At 37.2% G+C, this 20,260-nt stretch overlaps 1 protein-coding gene across 1 annotated transcript; it reads right to left on the reverse strand.

Moving 5' to 3' along the window:
- Positions 1 to 353: 353 nt before the first annotated feature.
- LOC149179868 (uncharacterized) lies at positions 354 to 19,926 on the reverse strand. Its single transcript, XM_089415831.1, has 2 exons — positions 19,347 to 19,926; positions 354 to 1,730 (listed from the first exon to the last, which is right to left on the reverse strand). Exon 2 carries the CDS (start codon positions 1,722 to 1,724, stop codon positions 795 to 797), a length of 930 nt encoding a protein of 309 aa, XP_089271957.1. The 5' UTR covers positions 1,725 to 1,730; positions 19,347 to 19,926; the 3' UTR covers positions 354 to 794.
- Between the last annotated feature and the right edge of the window lie 334 nt (positions 19,927 to 20,260).

Consider the following 20,260-nt stretch of genomic DNA (forward strand, 5'->3'; position numbering starts at 1 on the left):
ATAACTCCTCGATAACACATTCTTTTACAATTTCTTCTGTTGTATATACATGTTAAAATAGGCAAAGTTAGATATTCAAAATTTCTTAATCATATAGACATACCATTCATCATGTATCAAAGCAACAATGCATGTCAGTTCAATCAAGCACACATAATATAGCGTTCAAGACCTACAGTATTCAAGTCTCCACAGGAAACTGTCGTACAGGTGGTCATTGGGGCCATATATGATTTCTTAATGACATATTCTTTTGCATACTTCAATCTCGCATACAAACCGTTGGTAAGAAATAAGCAAAAAAAATGCATACTCAATATGGAACTCTGCATTAGAATGATGAGAACTAAGGAAAGAAACAAGCATGCCATAAGATGGGTGCACCAATAAACATTCTTGGTCATTACATGGTGCAAGGTGCTAAGAAACTATATTTTATTCTGTACTTAGTAGCTCCAGCATGATTCAACTTTAATTGCTATTCAAATGAGGAACATCTCAATATTCTAATCCAGTAACACTGACCTTGGTATATCAACCACATACTCAAACCTTATAATTGCTATTCTAATGAGAATGAACATCTCAATATTTTAATCCAGTAACAATGACCTTGGTCTATCAACCACATACTCAAACCTTATTATATTTACAAACATTTTCAGTAAAGCATGCAAAGATCACTCCCCTGTAACCCTGGCTCCATTTTATTTCCTACTAATGTATGGGCTTCCCGGTCTTTTTCTCCTCCTCCTTGTCATTATTCTATTTCCTTTCCATTACCCTTTTCCCTTCTATTTGTTCTTGATCTTATCTTTCTTCTTCTCTTGGACCTCACCCTTATGATGGCCTTTCTTTTTGTCTTTGTCATCTTCTTTCTTCTTTTTGTGGTCCTGACCCTTTTCCTTGTGTTCCCTGTCATCCTTGCCTTTATCCTTTTTTTCATGGTTCTTTCCATTATCGTCCTCATTTACCTTGTCCTTTTTCTTTTGGTTCTTATTTTCTTTCTTCTTATCATCCTCATCCTTGTCCTTATCTTTAGTTTTGTCCTTTTTCTTTTCCTTGTCCAAATCATTGCCCTCATCATGCTCTTTCTTGTCCTTGTGCATGTCCTTTGCTTTGTTTTTCTTCTCCTGATCATGTTGCTTGTTTTCATCATCCTTCCCCTTTTCTTTCTTCTTTTCCAGACCATGCTCCTTGTCCTTGTCATCCTTTTTCTTATCCTTGTTCTCTTTCTTGTCTTTCTCCCTTTCCTGGCCCTTTTCATTATCTTTCTTTTCATCCTTATCCGTCTCCTTCACATCCATAAGTTTCTTCTTATCCTTGTGCATATCTTCATCTTTCTTTCCACTCGTTTCCTCCATCTCTTTATCTTTCTTTTTTTCTTCATCCTTTTCATGTTCTTTACTGCTATCTTTCTTTCCTTTGTCCTTTTTCATTTCTTCCTTTTTGGCGTCTTTACTCCCTTTATCCATTATTTCTTTCTTTTCCTTTTCCGCATCTTTCTTTTTAGATGTTTTGTCATCCTTAACTTTGTCTTCTGCAGGCTTTCCAAATTGCGTAGCTTTTTCTTCTGGAATTGCTTGTGTCTTTTCTGGAATATTCTTTTGCATCTCTATTTTCTTTGAAGGGGGTTTTCCTAATTTTGAATCTTGTTCTTCACCAGCATGAAGAGTAGACTGTTTGATTTTAGTCTCATCTTTCTGCTGGTAGCTCTCTGCCATGTGGCACTGCAAAGAAATTTAAACATGTTAAGCTATAATACTAACATCTTGCAAGTAGAGGGAGAATAAAAAATTGACAAATACCTTTGATTTGAAACAGAAATATGGAGCTAAGCCTCAACATGGCAGTATCTAATAGCAACTCATATCAAACAGGCAATGAAGACACAAATCAGAATAGAGACCACTTTCTTGAGTTATAATCCATAGATACATATCGCATATAATTCAAGCAACATCATGACAGTAGAAACGAGGCCCGCATGCTTGCAAAGATTATTTTCCTATCATTAATATTATTTACTAGTAGCATAAACTGTTTTGAGTTCCATCCCAAAGTATCAATAAGATATGATAGTATTCAGAAAGACATTTGAAAAACAATTTGCATTATTTTCAATGCAGTCAAATTCGGAGATATGTCTGTTTTAATCAGAGACAGATGAAGATGAATATCAATACAACATCCTTGGAAGGATGAATGTGCATCTCCAAGAACTTATGTGGGAATGAGAGGAACATGATTCAAGGAAAAGGTGAATCTAATGAATACTTCAACACAAGTGCATGGAGCTAAGGTCATAATCAGGGCAGCTCAGCAGGGTACAGGAAGCACAGAATTTTTCATATTTTTCACGTAGGAAACAACAACATCTGTCCATATTTGTCTCATAATTCCTTGATAGGTGTCAGCTCTGACTAAAAGATTGGGACATTCAGTTTTCATTTAGCCCCGTTCACCTTTCTTTGATTAATTGCCAGAACAATGCTAAAGGACTGATAAACATGTCATTTTTATGAATGTGATGAGAAGTGAAGTAATCCATATTATGCCAATTATATAGTTTAGATAAAAATAACAATTTCTTGTGAACATCAGGTTTTATAACAACCACATTAAATTGGAGATGGTATACAATCCAATCCATCTATCAGTGTTGTTCACTAATTAGGAACGCCAAGGGTGGCAAGTGGGCAAGGGAATTTCCATGATCCTGGAGAAAATAAAGTGGTTCATTACACTTGGGGATTGGGAAGTGTCTCCAGTAACCTTGTAGAAGCTTACTCACTCTGGGGCCTTTCCATCGCAAAAGAAGAAGTTATTAAATCCCCTATAGCATTAGGGGATTTGATGCTAATTATAAAATCCATGGTGGAAAAGTATTAATGGGAGGACACAAGCTTAATTCCTCATACTCTGGATCAAGATTCTAGTCAGTCACTTTGATCAAGTTTTGATTTTCATATAAAACATGATTTGAGTGGTGAGGCTGACCATTGGGCCAAGGTGGCCTCCACCCTTGAGCCGCTTTGGTAAAAAATGCAGAAATAAGAAATAGTCCAATTCCGTAATGAAAATGGAATTCAGCCTTCTTTCCCTCACATTCTTCATTTAAACAGCTAGATCCCCTATAGTCTATAAGGTCTGACGTGGTTTCCCCATACCCTTCACTTGCCTCAAGCTGACTCTCATGTGGTTATTCAATATGGTGCCTTTGGCTCCCGCAAGATATCTGGATTATGGATTCTCCTTGGAGTGTATGGTCTCATTTGCTGGAAGTGATAATCTGGTTATTGCCGAGGTTGAATAGAGGGGATGCATTTTTCAGAAGTACAAGGGTGATTTTTGTTCCTAGGACTCGAGGTTTCAGGCCATCTCCCGAGCTCAACCAATAGTCTTTGAATGAGCTTGACCAACATTCTTTCCACTTACTTCGGTCATTTATGCAAGTTTTTGATTTCGTCTTGGCCAACCATCTCCTAGATACTTTGTTTCTATCTATGGCCCATTCTAATGGTTCACTTGTTGTCACAAGCTTTCGATTTCCATCTAAAGCCCTCCAACTTCTAAGGAAAAGGGATTTTTGTTTCAACTAGAGTTCAGTATGGTTTGAGTTGTTTTGATGTTGTTTCTCCAGTTCTGTTTGTCATGTGTTAACATTCTTTGCCAGGGTTGATATGGAAAAACTAGAGGTGGTGTGCAAAGTCCTCCATAGGAAAGAAGAAGTAATTCAAGAAAACAGTAGTGCCTTGATGGCAATCTCAAGTTTCAACCAAGCTTGCAGAGTTGGAGTAGTCCAACGCCACCCATAATGCCAATGTCCCAATGTCATGAATCTTCTTCATAGTCAGAATCAACGAACAGATTTCCTTGAGGCCGAGGGTAGCCATCTCAGATCTTTGCTTCCTGTATAGCAAATGGATGTCCTTTCTCTTCAATCAAACAACATTGGGTCCAGTCACTCTCTACAGGCAAGCTTTGTTGAGGATGACTCTGTCCAACAAAACAGAGAACTGATGGAGATAGAGGGACAAGAATCCCCTCATTCAGAGGGGCAGGAAGCCCAGGACAGCGCCCAGCCATAACTTGGATGTATGTTTCGTCGAAATGTATGTATTTTGGGTAATTTTGTTAAGCTATCCACCGGCAGGAAAGCATGGAACACTAGCTTGGATAGGATCTTAGAGCGTGTACTAGCTTGCTCAAGTATGTCTACTTTTGTTTCAGTCCTAGAACTGCTTTAAATGCACTGTGGAATGTATTGCTGCTAGCTTCAGCACAGCCATTTTGATAATATAGATTCTGTTTTGATGGAAAAAAACCAATTAGGAATGCCACCTAGCCTTTACCCAGTTGCATTGCATTATGATGGCATAATATCTTGCCTACTTCGTTTCCCTTGTCAACCACCGTCACACAAATGCTCCACTTGGTTGGTGCTGCAATTTTACTGGATATTTCAGTCCCCTGCATTCTAAGTTGTTTATGGATTAGCTGGAAATTAGCTCCTTGTCGTACCACAATTTGATAACAATAATAATCCTCACTGCTCTAGACGTCAATTCATCAATTAACACTCGATTTCTGCTTCTAGAATTGTGCGTGTTATTAAGAATAAAATAACTGATAATAAATTAGAACATACAGTTAAACCCATTCCTTAAATTTATTCTTTAATCCATTTCTTTCCTTTTCAATTTTTTACTACTTTTGGAAATGCATCTTATATACATCATATTTAGGTTTTACTACTTGACCATGCAAACATGCATCAATAAGGATACATCATTGTTATGGAGGATCATTATTTAGAAAATCCTTGAAATCAGCCCAAAACATCTTTGAAATCTATTCAAAGCATCCCTGAAATCTGCTCGAAAAATCTTTGGGATGTTAGCGATTCCTCAAGTCCCCAGTGAAATCCTCAATAACGAAATTACAAGCAAAGCCTCCCTGTCAAAAAAATAGGAAATGCAAAATTTCAAAGGAATGATCCTTGTAGTTATTGCTCTTGTTCTTTCTCATTTATGGGGTCATTTCAACTTTCACATATTGTACATGGGTTTCCAAGAGTCATTCAAATCTAGTGCTTCCACCGTCTCAACCTCAAACATCGTGAAAACAATCAGATAGTAATGACTTGGATTGGGTATTAAATGTTTGAATAAATTCCTATTCAATTACATTATTAGTGTGAAATATGAATCTAATCCCTTTGAAAAAAATATTTTATATTGGTTTTCAACACAATTATAAAAGCTTGCAAACCCTATTGAGAAGATAATTCCTTTCACATTTAGCATAATCATCATTAATGAGAAACATGAGGAAGAAAAGCTACTATAGAGACAATTCTTTATCTCATAAACCCTCGGGGATGCATCCCCCCATCCACGTCGTTCCTCCATCCTGAAAACCAATGCAACATAGGTTCTTTTAAATTTGATTTTGTTATTTTTTTTTGAGGCCCATTATTTACCTCAAAATTCCCCTAATGTGTGAGGAATGCTTTTATCTTGTAAGTGGGACATCAACATAGGAGGTAGCATCCAAACGAACCTATCCTACGCTACCATCCCTACCATGTGAAAACACCTTTGTGACCTTGCACTGTAAGAAAATGAAGAAGTATCATGTAGAAGACCACCAAGAGCCCATGAATGAATTAATGTGTTATGGAGAAGATTTAGGATCTTACATTGTGTTATAAAATGAGGTAGGCTGGAAGATGAATTTTTTATGGAGCTAATTCTTGAATGGGGATTGGTGGAAGGATAGTTTTCACATCCCCTTAGTATTTCATATCATGTTATGCTTTCCATTTAGAATTTGAATCAACAAACAATGTGGTAGAGCATGAAGCCCTTTTGTTAGGCTTGAATTTGGCTGAGGATATGGGAAACAAAATCTTGAAGATGGAAGGCGACACTAACTTAGTGATTGTGCAAGTAAAAAATCAATTTGTTTGCAAGAATGATAGATTGAAAAGGTATAGAAATGTTGTGTGGAGTATCATGGAGTTATTTGATGCCTTATCCTTAGAAGTGAAACACAAAATGTTTAACAAGAATTTGATGCATTGGTAACTGCTACTTTAGCTCTCCAACCTTGGAAGGATTTTTAGGAGAAAAATTAGAGATTTTATCAGGTCATCTGTTCCCAACAAATTTGAGCATTAGAAAGCCCAACAACTTTGAGCACTAGAAATCTTTTGATGATGATTTCCAAATCATATGATTGATGAATAACCTACAAGAAGTCTCAAAAATTGAGATAGACTAGAGAGAAGAAGGGATAGACCATAAAGAAGAATTAAAAGACAACCACATTCTCATGGGCTTGGTTCACCTAGAAAAGATCTTTGTGAAGTATGACATGTATAACAAAAAGAAAGAGGTAATTGAACTTGATGATCATATGGAAATTAATATAGAACCCCCTAGTAGCCAAAAGCTTGTGAAGATAGGTAAAGGTGCCACCAACAAAGATAAAAGAGATCAAGAAATATCCTCACTTGGTCCAATGGTGATTTAGAGGCTTCCATGGGCGATATAATCCCACATGTCATACCAACAAAGAGGACCACTAATAAGGTAGTAATGGAATTCCTAGAAGAAAAGACCAGCATTGGTTTTGGAGTGCCAACAAATATTATAACCGACTATGCTAAGGCTTTCTATTCTAAAGAATTGTTAACCTTTTGCTTTGACTATGGTATTATCCTATCCCACTCCTCCAACTATTACTCTCAAGGAAATGGTCTTGTGGAATTAGGTAACAAGAATTTGATGATCATCAATGATCATTAAGAAGACAGTAGGAGATAATAAGAAAAGTTTGGGATAGCAAGATCAAGTATGCTCTGTGGGATAAGAGGGTGACCAAGAAAGATTCCATTGGGAAGAAGCCATTTAAGCTAGAACACAAGATGGAAGTCATTTTTCCAATCCACTTAAAGATCCCATTCTACAAAATATTGTAATAATTTTCATACAACAAAGGCACAGCTCAGAATAGAATCAGGTTATCAACCAACTGATCAAGCTTGACAAGAATAGAAGATGTGTCTTTTTTATCATCCAGTGAAGAATCAAGAAAGGTTAAGATCAAATTCAACAAGAAGCCTCGCCTAAGGAACTCCTAGAAAGGAAATTTGGTTCTAATGTGGAAAAAAAAATGAAGAGGCAAGTAAACATGCTAATCTCAAAAATCCTTTGGTTGGGTCCCTATAGAATTGAAGATACTACAGGCAATCATTTTTTCCATCTTAGTCACTTGAATAGTGACATAATTCCTTTGCCCATAAATGGGTAACTCTTGAAATTGTTCTATAAAGATAATATCTCATGCCATAGGGCATCCTTGTAAAATATAATAGAATGAATAAGGTTTGTAGCATGAGCATTAGATTCATTTGTGTGTTTCATTTACTTTGTTGATTTTTGCACACACACACATATAAGAATAAAAGAAAGATGATGCTCACATGCTAAATATTTTCCTTTGAGTTCCATGTTCCTTAATACATTGATTTAACATTATCTTAGGGAAGGGACAAGGCACTTGTGTCTCTATCCCTCCGTAGTATTTGAGATATATATGGTGAGAATTTTTTAGGATAACAAGTCTTTTACATATTTCGGAGTTCTCATGCGCTCTCATATAGAGCACATGTCCTTGAGTTGGAGCCAACTGTTACCCCTCAATTTTGCTTGAATGTACCTCATTTTTTTCACCAAATGTGTTCCATCATATGAGTAAATTTTGTGTCTATCTTCATGATGTCAAAGTACCATGATTAGATATGCCATCACAATGACTTGTGTTATTAAATTATGATTAGCCAAAAGTGTAACCATTGTACATGATGTATTGTACTAGACCATGCTTAGAAGATCAATGTAAAGTGGTTTCTTTTCTTTTCTTTTTTAATCTAGGTGGTTTCACTAGACCCTTTGTTGTTGGTCATGGCCCATCCTCTTAGTCCCCATCTCAAGATAGCCCTTGTTCTTATGGATCTACTAATTATCCATTGAAGATCATTTATGGCATAGCTAGGTATCCAAACATCTTGGAGTGGATATACTAGGACACATGACTTAGCAAACTGCTAAGGTTTTTTTTTAGAGTTCACCCTTATGTAAAAGTGTTTCTCATGTGTTGCAAAAGTTGGTATGCCTAAAGAGCACACTAATCTTATGCCTACACATGTAGTGTCTGAAGCAATTCATAATGCCATAGGAAATTTCACAACTCTTAAGGCACTAATCACAATACCCTAGGCAATTTTGGGGCCATTCTTCATGCATCGAACCTCTCATGCCATGCCACACCCTAGATCTTGGAGCACTCAACCAATTCACACATTTGGAGGAACGTGTTACATAGTTTAATGGGCTGACCACCTTGGAGGATGCATTTCCTAACCATTGAGTCTCCTATTTGGCACATGTGGACCTCCCTTGAATTAGTGACATGATATATATGATTCGAAGAGGAGTTCATACCTTGGAGAGGCCCCCATATAGACATTCGGATTGATTTGGTTGAGCCATTCCCTCTTTTCAGCCTAACACTTGCCACACATGTGTCTTCTCTTCACTTCCAGCATAGTTGTTGGTACTTTGTTTGACTATTCTTCATTGGATAGGTATCTTGAAATGATTAAAGGATACCACCTAGCATTTTGGAGGAATATTGAGCACTTTTGACCTCATATTGACCATCATCTTTGGGTGCCTCCCTCTCTTGGGGAAAAATATTGTCGATGTGGCACATCTACTCTGTATTTTATGTATTATTTGATTTAGTCTCTTTAGTTAGTTCGAAGGCAAGTCAAATGTGAGATCTCGTGAGATAGATCTAAAGAGATAGAAAATATTATTGAATGAGATGGTTGATGAAGCCTCCTCTATAAAAGAAGATCCTCCTCTGATTCCAATTATTTCTTGCTTTTGTTGCCTATTTTTGAAAATACAATTTTGTTGAATACCTACCTACTAAGGCATCGGTGTCAATTTTTAAAGATCTTCTATCTCAGACTTCTATTTTGGTGCATTAAAGGATGATTGTGAATGTTCAAGACTACTACAAGCTTTAAAGTCAATCCATTTGAGGGGTAAAACTATCACTTAGAGGGAAGACATTTTGGGATAAATCCTTTCCTTCTTCCTTTATTAGTTTGATAATTTCTTGATTCCTTTCTTTGTCTATCCTTTGGAACCCTAACAAGTGTTTTGGTATTTTTATCAAGTTATCGTTGATCTTGTTGGTGAAGGTGCTCCCTTGAGGACCCATTCTAATAAAACGTTGGTCTTCATATTTTATCTTGATTGGATAGGAGACTATTCTTCCCTTTGTGCTCTAATCTTGTAGCCTTAATCCTTAAGATAAAATAGACCAAATTTGAAGAGGGATTTTCTTCTTGACCCTATTATCAAACAATCTCACACCCAAAGATGTAAAGTCCAACACCTACGTGAAGACATGTGGAACTAGGAGGAGGTTTCCCATTGTCACCTCACTAACAATCCCCTAAACTTTAGAAAAAGGAAAGACCTAATTCAAAGGGGGGTTCCCTGTGGTTGCTAGGCTCACTTCTTATAGTATGGAATGGGGCTAAAGAGGGATTAACAACAATGTAACAAACGAAAATGGGAAATTATAAATAAAGTGGGGATGATGGATGAAAAGGATCTAGAGCCTTATTACTTGGGCTATGGAGGTCATGCAAGTAATCTAAGATGGCTATCCTTCAATACAGTTAGGGGCTATACATAGACAAAATATCATTCTCCATAACATGCCTAACCTAGTAAATAGGCTAGTACAAGGCAAGAAGGAAAGGGACTCACATAAGGGAGCTCCACAAACAAACTAAATAAAGAATTGGTTAAGTTTTTAATCACAAAGGATGTTTTATGGCTTTAAACCCCTCGCCTTTGAGACAAGGCACAATCTTTTGCTCACAATCGACCCATATGGCTTTAGCTCCTCATCAAAAAAGTCAAGTTACTCCTACATGTAGCTTTGACAATCCAATCTTGCTTACAATATCTACCAAAGGTGCTCCAAGAATATATATCACACGTAAAAGATTGTACAAACACACAAAAAAACACAATTTACACAACAAATTAGCTTAGTCCAACGCTTGGAGCTAGCTTTCTCACAAGTTCCTCCATTAAAGAATTCCCAAGTACAAAATGGAGAGAAAAAATTATATAGATTTTAGTTTGACCTTCCTTTACAATAAAACAATGTAGCTCCAAGACTTCGAGATGGGAGACGCGAGTGCAGGGAGACACACATGGGGGATGTGTGGGAAATTTAGATGGGGCAGGGAGACGTCGAGGTATATAATTTTTTAATATATATATATGTGTGTGTGTGTGTGTGTGTATGTGTACATACACACACACACACACATATATATATATTTTCAAATTCATATTCAATAATGAAATCATAAATATATTGATCCATAAATAGTTGAATTAAATAATGAAATACATTGATCCATATTCATAATTTATCATTCTAAAATCTACATTGATTTAAAAATTAAATTTATCATTCGTCATTCTAGAAGGTAAATTGATTTAAAATTTAAATTCATAATTCATCATTCTAGCATTTGATTAGTACTAAGCAAAATAGACTATAGTAGATACCAGTGTTATTGGAATCGAACCAGTGATCGAACCGGAAAACCCTCTCAACTGAGTGTTATCACTCAGATTTTCCTTGAAGTTGTTGGGAAGAGGAAAGGGGTCCAAGGTAACCACAAACCAACTTTTAAGTACAGAATCTAGCCAATCTGTACTCAGAGAGGGCTCTCTCTTTATGATTTAGCTTGGTTTTGAAAGATATTAGGCTAGTTGTGAAGTTTAGGAGTTTTGTTTGAGTTTGGGTGGTGAGATTCAATAGCAGAGGGGTAAAACTAAGTAGCTTAGGCCATTGGGCTAATGGAGTCAAAGAAGATGGCTTAACTGGATTTGGTTTCTTAACAAAAGATGGTTTCACAGGGAACAAATAACAACTTGGAATGGATGAATGGACTCAAAATGGGTGAAGGGCAGTCAAGAATCCTTCAGCCTATTTAAAAGAGGGAACTTGAATGATTACTAATAAAGAGCAGTTAAGTATTCTTTAATAAATAATCAAAGTGAATAAACTAGAAAACAAGAGCAATTAAGATTTCACTGTTTATCCTAGTTCAGAAGAAAACATAGAGAATAATAACGATTGAAAACAGAGTGCAATCAAGCATATTCCGAATTACTCTTTTTCGTTTATCATTCAGATGTGAAACATAGATGATATAATAAACAAGGAAAACTTTAAAACATAAGGTATAGAGGACTTATTGATCCGGTGTTTGATTCAAGAAATCTGTGGAAAGTCCTTTGCATCAATTCTTTATCCAACAAGCCATACAAAAGTTGGTCCAACAACACTTTATTCCAAAATAATCAATATTACAGCAATGTCTAAGAATCCACACTCAATACTCCAATTGAGGGGGTATTTATACAAAAAAATTTACAATGAAATATCTCATAACAAAGTGAGATATAAACTGGGGTGACTAATCATATCCTTCAAGAAAATAGGGCTAGAAGACCTCGTAGATGACAGATAAGGCAACCGAATGGTTTGCTGTCCCTATTTTCGAGAATGTGCTGGAGTTAGGCCCTATGATTTGGCCTCTTGTTGTCCTTGGTGTAACTATGTGCTGGTTACTCTGTTTTGACCTCCCTACTGATACACTTTACCTGCATCTGATACTCTTTACCTGTTGATCTCTTTTCATCCTCTTTACCTTCATTGACTGTAGTAAAAATCAAAATTTACCTTTTACCTAGAATAAATTACAAAATTTCAAGCATTTCTTCCCACCATTTTGGCTGTGGTATTCTGGTTTTCTGAAGCTTTTTGAGGGTTTCATCTGTTTCTGTATACCTGAAAAATGTAGGCTGAATTGGGAACAAGTGCTTTAGTTCATGCTCGACATAGAATAAGTTCTCTAGGCTGTCATAGAGAACTCTGCCTGTAGGCAATGCTTTTATTCCTGATGCACTTGTAGATGAACCTGCTTGGTTGCCTGCATACTTATTCAATTTCTCCACATAATCTTTATGCCTCATTAACCTATCATTAATCACTAAAGGACTGGGTAGCCCTTTATTTTGCAAAATATCAAACTTCTCCATAAAAGCATTAATCTCTACCCGCATGTCATGACATCTTCTTTCTAAATTCTGCATCAAAGTTTTCTTGGTTAATACCCTTTTGATTTCCAAAATGGTTTCTGTCCTGTCATTAATGCCTAACTCTTCCAGCTATTCTTTATTTCTAGTATTCAAAAAATGTATGAGCCTGTTGGCTTCCTCAGGCATTTTTCCTAATTCTGCTCCTCCTTTGGACTTCTTCTTGGGCTGCCTTCACAAGATCAATCTGCTCAAAAATCACTTGGATGGATGGCCAAACATCATTTATGGATTGAGTGATGTTGGCCCAAAGAATTCTCTTGATTTCTGTTAGAGGCTTGTCAAATGTAAGATCTTTCTCCAATGATTTTACTTTGTTTTCTAACATTTTAATCTCTCTTGTCTTTTCTGTAACATTTATCTTTAAGAGATCATAGTTTTGTTCCATTTTGGCATATTGCTCCTTTACCTTATTTAGTTCTGAAACTTGTAGTTTCAGGTCCTCCATTGATTTTATTAGCTCTTCTGTGCTCAAATTAGCAGTATTGCCCTGTGCTACTCTTGTTATTCCTATTGTTGTTGTACCTGTAATTGCCTCTGCTGTGACTGGTGGAATACTTGGTGCCAATGCTGCTCCAAGAGTTGATGGGACTGCTGTTGATACTACTGGTATTACATTGGGAGGCTGGGAGGTCGACTCTCCTTGCTTGTCCTTCAATGCCTTTTCAAGTGCTTGTTCAGTATCATTCAGTCGTTCATTGAGCTTTAAGAGTAAATCCATCAGCTCTTCTTCAGATTTTTGCTTTATAACCTCATCAGTCTGTGGATGTCTTGAAGGTGGTAGTTTTAGTTGCTTCCTTAGGGCAGCAATATCTTCATCTTTCTTTTTGATCAAGGCTTCTGTAGCCTTTACATCTTTGGGATCATGGCCCAATCCAATAATTATTTCTTCTAAGGTTTTTATTCTATTATCTTTGGCCTGAGAGGAGGCCTTTTCCAAGTGTAGTTGAGCAGTAGTGTTGTCCAAAGAATTTTGTAACCTGTGGGCCATCATTGCCTTGCCAGTCAAGGTTGAGTAAATCATTTCTCCCGTTTGCTTATGCAACTCAATTTGATCCAAAGGATGAATATCCTTTGCCATGACTTCAAAACTTGTTATGAGATAATTTGCTGCTGATCTAGGCTACTGCACCTTGGGTTTGGAATAGCTCATTATCATCTTTCCTTCTTTGATGTCATAGGCTGACATCAATCTCTGTTGATTTGTAGGAGCCATCTTCAAATATTGGTTATAAACCTGCAGCCTCAATGGATCATTCCTGGCTTTTATTTCTATGAATGTTTTCTTGATATCTGAGGCATCAGTCCCTGGTGGCTTGAAAGAAGATATCTCTACACTTTTCTGCCTTTCTAGCTCCTGCCTCTGAGAGCTAGTGGATGTTCCTTCTGCTGGGAAAGTTTGTTGGCTTTCCACTCTTTCTTCCCTCTGACTATCTGTATTTTCTTCTGCAAATTCCTCCTCTGAAAGGGGATTTAATCTCTGTCTCTTTGTTCCAGGCTGTCCTGATGGTTCACTGGCAAGGATAGTTTTTTGCCTGTCTCTCTTTTTGTTTCTTTCCTCATTTAGAGGACTTTGCAGAACTGGAGGCTCTCCCATATTGGTCTGAGTAGGAGGAGTTTTTATTTGAGCCTGTTCTGTGGAAGTTTCAGGCTGCTTGGACATTGTAGGCTGTTCAGTGTGTTGAAAGTTGGTCTCTAATTCCTTGCCCTTGGATGACCCTGTGGCTGATGTACTTGTTTCCTGTGAAGGTTGCTAAGAGGTTCCAGCACTGGAGACACCAACTCCTGATCTTTGAGATAACTTAAATGGTACATGCCCAAAAGAATCCAAGTCAAGTGTTTTCTCAAGATCTCTCATGAATTTCTCAAAACTGACCTGTTCACTATCATTCTCTACTAGGGTACCTTCCCTCCATTCATCCATATTTGCATATTTTTCAATTTCTGGAATTCTATGGTGAATATATGGGGACAACCTGTTCTTCATTCTCCTATCACATATAAAACTGTTAGGATCATATGGTTTCCACCCAAAACTCTTTTGTAACTTAAGTTGCTCTTCTAAAAAATTTTCTGCTTCTTTCCATGCTTCCCTAGTGTTGCAGACAAAAGGGCCTAGCTGGTTCTTGATTCTAAGCTGAGCTTTCTTCTTGGCATTACAAAAATGGACTAGGTCTGCATTTATCATTTTCCTGAAATATTCCAATGCAAAGAGTCTCATTGGAACATACTTTGGTAGCTTAAAAGGGCAGAGTTCACACCCATAAATCCTGATTTCTGTGTGATTCTTATATAGGTACCAGTCACCTATCCTGTACTGCTTGGAGAGCTGGAGGATTTTCTTCATATCACCATTTATCCTAGGAGGGGAAACTCCTGTCAATAAAGTGGTTGCTGGATGGACAAATAGGTCAATGAACTCATTGTAGGTGTAAGGGGTCTCAATGGAATTATGGAAAATGGGACTCCAAAAAATGACAGACCTTGGATTGCCTCTGGTGTCAAGTTTCTTGACAGGGAAAGGGAAGTTGTCTGACTGATAATACAACAGAAGATGATAGATGAAAGTAGTGTATTTGAAGACTCCTTCATTGTCCAGTCTTAGGAATTGGTCATGAATTTTGTTGGCAATATAAGAGGCATAATCATATTTAACAGCAGGGGGCTGTCCAGGAGTAAAAATTGACAATAATACTAAGGTTATCTCATCAACATACTCTTCGAAGTTGAATCCCATGATTGAGGCTATCATATCAACAATAATTTTTCCTGTATCTGTAAAGAAAACCTGCAGATAAGGAGGTGGGCCTTTAGGCTGATGTTTAGGGTCCATGAACATCTGACAGATGCGAGTCAGTTCTGATTGAGACAATTGGGGAGCTCTTTCAAGTAAGTATCCCATAGAAAGGGGAGTGAGAGCATGACTGGAGTGGAATTGCAGCATTTCATTGATGAACTGAGCAGTTATGGGAAAAAGGACTGTTTGACTTGGGGACATGACTGCTCTTTGGTTAGGGTCATAATTGGCACAACAGTGATGAATTATATCTGGGAACACATGGACTGAAGGGAGGAAGTACATGGGAAGGTTGGATTCCCACAGTCCTAAGATGTCAGAGCCATTAAGATAGCTATCTCTGGCTTGGCAAAAGATCTTAAGGTGGTTTTCATTACCGGATAAGTCTTTTATCTGAAAATATTTATCGGCCAAAGGTAGATAATCTAAATCTTTGTGAGGAGCGTTCATGGGTACAACATTCAGAGCTATAGGAGTTTCCATCTCTGGTTCTTGTGGATTCAGGAATGGAATTTGGGTTTTCTGTGAAAAATAGTGAAAACAGCAGGTTTGGGAACCTATATAGTGAAACAAAGACTGAATGTATAGTGAAATTGGTCTTTTCTGTGGAATATTCAGTATAAAACCAAAACTTGCAGGGTTTTGGTGGAAATGGGTAAATACCTGTATTGGGGAAGTGAACAATGCAATGGCAGGATGGATAACAAGTTTTGGACGACGTCGCTGCAAATTTTCTGACCAGGTGGCGGTTGAAAAGCTTCAGCGGTTGACTGGGACGTTGCTTTGCATGGGAACACAGTTTGCCGTATAAAACATTGAAAATGACATTTCATTGGTTTTATTCACAAAATCTAGGTTGGCGGGAGTTTTTTGGATTATCGGGTGGGTGACATCGGAAATGGCGTTTTGTCGTTTATGGAGGGCGGTAAACGGTATGTGATTGCACCGCTTTTGGAGGCGAATGGTTTTCGGCGGGGGACATCGATTCCATTGATTGCACGACGCGTGGCAGAGGTACATGAGGAAAACCGCCTGGTGATATCGCGTTAACGCGCGGTCACCAGGAGGGCCGCAATATTGATTCTGACCGTCGTATGATAAGGACGAGATCTAACGGTGGACGGGACCAGGTTACGACAAGATTTTAACTGCGGCGGGCCCGATTTAATTAATAGGTTAATAAATCATATCAGGGTGATTGTGAATGGCGGGGAAGTTCTTAATTAACCAGGAGGGTTAATTAATCCCTTTTTGTGGAGCGGGGAGATTAAGTTATTAATGAATTTCAGATTAATCCATTAATCCCTTTTTAAGTGTGTTTATGGTTATAATTAACCGGGGTGGAGTATATAATAATTTGGGGATTTAATATATAATTAAATAATACGAGAAACGGGTGGAACTTTTATTCGGGAGTTATATAATATGCGTTAAAAGTTAATATGACATAAAATGAGAATAAGTGCTAAGTAAAACATTTACAAAGTATATTTAACTTAGGCTAGAGTGAAAGGGGATTTATGTAATATTGTGTAATTTTCCTAAGTAAAATGGGATTTTACTTTAAAAATGACTTATAAGAATGAATGAATGATGGTTTTTAAGTACTTTAGGCTTTTAGATTATTGAGCCGAGAGTCCGGTCCCTCCAGAAGTCAGTGAAATGTTATGAGCCCCTTTAATTTTCAAAAACCTTAATACTTTAGGGGGAATTAATGAAATCTTTAGGGAAAAATGTGAAGGGAAGTTAATTATTTAACCTTGTTTTGCTTGAACTGTATCAAGTGAAATGTCTGCCTTACACTTGTGATAAAAGTGAAAATTAACACATTTAGAGACATTATCTATCACAAGTAATTCTGCAACATCATCTACCTACCCTACGTACTTTAGCCTGACATTTTTTCTTCTTTATGAGGGTGCACTTGTACTGGCAAACCCTTATCAGACTTTTTCTTTTACATATGGAACTCTATCTAAGTCTAACCTTATTACATCCAAGGGCTCAGATTAAACTCTTGAGCTCCTTTTATTCACTCTACCTATCTACTTATCTGCCAAGATTAAATAGTTTGGTCAGATTTTATTCTCTATCTCTAAAACATAAAATTGAAAATATGAACTAGCCAAGTTTAAACTATTTGACTGTTCACCAATTGTGGCATAAGTTACAAGTTGTACACAATTTGTTTATTATATAAGAGTAAAAAGTAGTGGCATTTAAACTTGCACACTTTCCTTGGTCTTTTTTTTGGTGGGGTCCATTTTCCTTCACTTTTTTGACCATTTTATTTCTTTTCACCCTTGGATTTTTCTTTTAGGGTATACCCTTTTTACATTTTTTAATTTTTATTTTTATTTTTTGACAATATGAAAAACCTTTGCAACAAGGAAGTGTATGAACATCTTCACAGCCCATCAAGTCAATCATGAAATATGACACCTATTGGTATAGGAGCATAACACTAAGCACTGGTCGGAACCAGACCAGAACCGATAAAAAAATGGACCAAAAAACCGGTCGACCAAAAACACATAAAATATTCAAATTTTAAAAAAAAGCATATATATTCATGTGCATCAATATGAATCCAAACCATTTATACACAAATAAGCAAAAGTTCTCACTTATATAGCATGCAAGGGTGCACATAACCAAAATAGCATCGAGTGCAATCCATCTTTGAACCGAAAATATATTAACAAACAGGGCTAGATAGCCTCTAGCATCTAAAAAAACATGCTACAACAAATACCTACATATCATCAAAATCATTACCTATATCTGGATCTTCGTCGTCAATATCAACAATTTTAATAGGGTCATGATAGAGGAGTTCTACAACCAATGCCAATAACATCAAGGTACATAGAGAGCTTGGTGCTCTTGATTAAATACTAGTTCCATACCTTTGTACATGACAAAATCCAATGGAAACATTGCAATCCCTCCTGATTTTGAAATCCCAAAAAACTATCAAGTCTGCTAGATTTTGAGTGAGATCTAAAATTCTACTTTCTCCATATGAAATCCAATGAGGTTGGAACCACTCTCCAACATCCAGAGTCATTTCATGGTAATGTTAAAAAACTAAATAAAATGATGAAAATGAAAGATAAAAGAGAATGTCACTTTTACACTGCAATAAAATATATTTTCCTATGGAAATATTAAAATAGTTACAATAACTACCTAATACAGCAAATTAGGTTAAGAGGCCATAGAAAAATACAAAATTCTAGATTAGTGTAATTCTAATTGTCACATTCCTTCATTTTCTGGCTCAGGCAAAGGCAAAGTATAAATTCCATTTGTTCTCGTCATGTGCACAAGATAACTACCTCAATAAATAATGGAAATTGCTTAATCAAAGAGGTAAAACGCTTTCCTAGATGTGTGCATGGATACCAACAATACAAGCCTCATGATGAGGGCACTATCCCAAAATAACCACCTTCAAATAATAATATTATTGCCTAGTCAAACGAATGGAGCAAATTTCCAAGTAGATGAGTAATTGTCCATGTGTAAGGCTCAAAAGGAGGGAACTCTTCCAGATATGCCATGTATCTCCACTAATTGGCTCCTTATAGAAGTCTTTTGTCCACAAATAATATAAAATACTTCTCTTTAGTTTGTGCACCCTTGGTTCTTGTGGAGTAGAATGTTAACCTTGTAGGCTCTCATTTGTGCCCATTTTCAGGGCGGATTGCTTCTAACTTTCTAAGTTGTTTCTTCTTATGTACTTAAGCTAATTCAGCATGTTTTGTGTATTCCTCAAGTAAACTTTGAATTAAACAGACCAATTAATAATCAAATGGCAATTCTCAAATAATCAAATTTTGAAAATGGATGCTCTTAGAAGGTCATCTAACCCGTAGAATTCATGGTACAAACATTTTCCCATTCAAACGAAAACTCATTTTACTTTGATTATGGCTCTACAGAAAAAACAAATCAACACGCAGTTGATGGTTGGTAAGGCATTGATCAACCAAGGGAGAGGTTAAATGTTCAAATCTCATAGAATCTCTCCCCAAATGCCTAGTTGGGATCAAAGTTCCTCAAATATCAATCTAGAGACATTACATTCAAACAAGACAAGGAGAAAAATACTGCAAAATATGAATCTAGAGACATTACATTCAAACAAGACAGGGAGCAAAATACTGCAAACTATCAATATAAAAACATTACATTCAAACAAGACAGTGAGCACAATACTGTAAACTAAAATTCTTGACTCTCTTGGGGTTATTAGTTTATCATACCTTTATGAAAGGCCACAGACGATCGAAACTGCAATTTATACAACGACCCTGCTAACAACCCATTATCTTGAGGAACAGATTTATTTAAATTACACGGCTCAGATCAGAACGGAGAGCCCAGAAGTCGAGGATAGCAGCAAGTATTCAGTCGGAGAACACCACATTGTCCACCAAACTAAGTGGAAAGGTTGGGCATGTCGAGTGCTATAAGAAGGAGAGCACGTCCGTAGAGGAAGCTTCCTGCTTTCCCACCATCTCAATCGGTCGACGCGTGGGAAAACGAGTAACATTGAGCGGAACTGGCCTGAGCGGACATGAATTAGATTCTGAAAGGGCAGCAAGTATTCAGTCGGAGAACACCACATTGTCCACCAAACTAAGTGGAAAGGTTGGGAATGTCGAGTGCTATAAGAAGGAGAGCACGTCCGTAGAGGAAGCTTCCTGCTTTCCCACCATCTCAATCGGTCGACGCGTGGACAAACGAGTAACATTGGGCGGAACTGGCCTGAGCGGACATGAATTAGAGTCTGAAAGGGCAACAAGTATTCAGTCAAAGAACACCACATTGTCCACCAAACTAAGTGGAAAGGTTGGGAATGTCGAGTGCTATAAGGAGAGCACGTCCGTAGAGGAAGCTTCCTGCTTTCCCACCATCTCAATCGGTCGACGCGTGGAAAAACGAGTAACATTCGGCGGAACTGGCCGGAGCGGACATGAATTAGATTCTGAAAGGGCGAGATGTTCTCTTCTGTGAAGACAAAAAAGTGAAATGCATGGGAATTGGGCATCGTCTTCGTTTATAAAGTGGGTTCGATGCCCAAGCATACTATGCACTACAATTATTCATAAAAAGTGGTTGCGATGGCCTTCATAAAGTAGCAGGTATGATACTTACCTCTGCTGAATATGCAGAT

Source organism: Pinus tabuliformis, chromosome 3_2 (genome assembly GCF_031772625.1).
Source record: "Pinus tabuliformis cultivar Carrire ecotype Pingquan chromosome 3_2, CPIR1, whole genome shotgun sequence".
NCBI lineage: Eukaryota > Viridiplantae > Streptophyta > Pinopsida > Pinales > Pinaceae > Pinus > Pinus tabuliformis.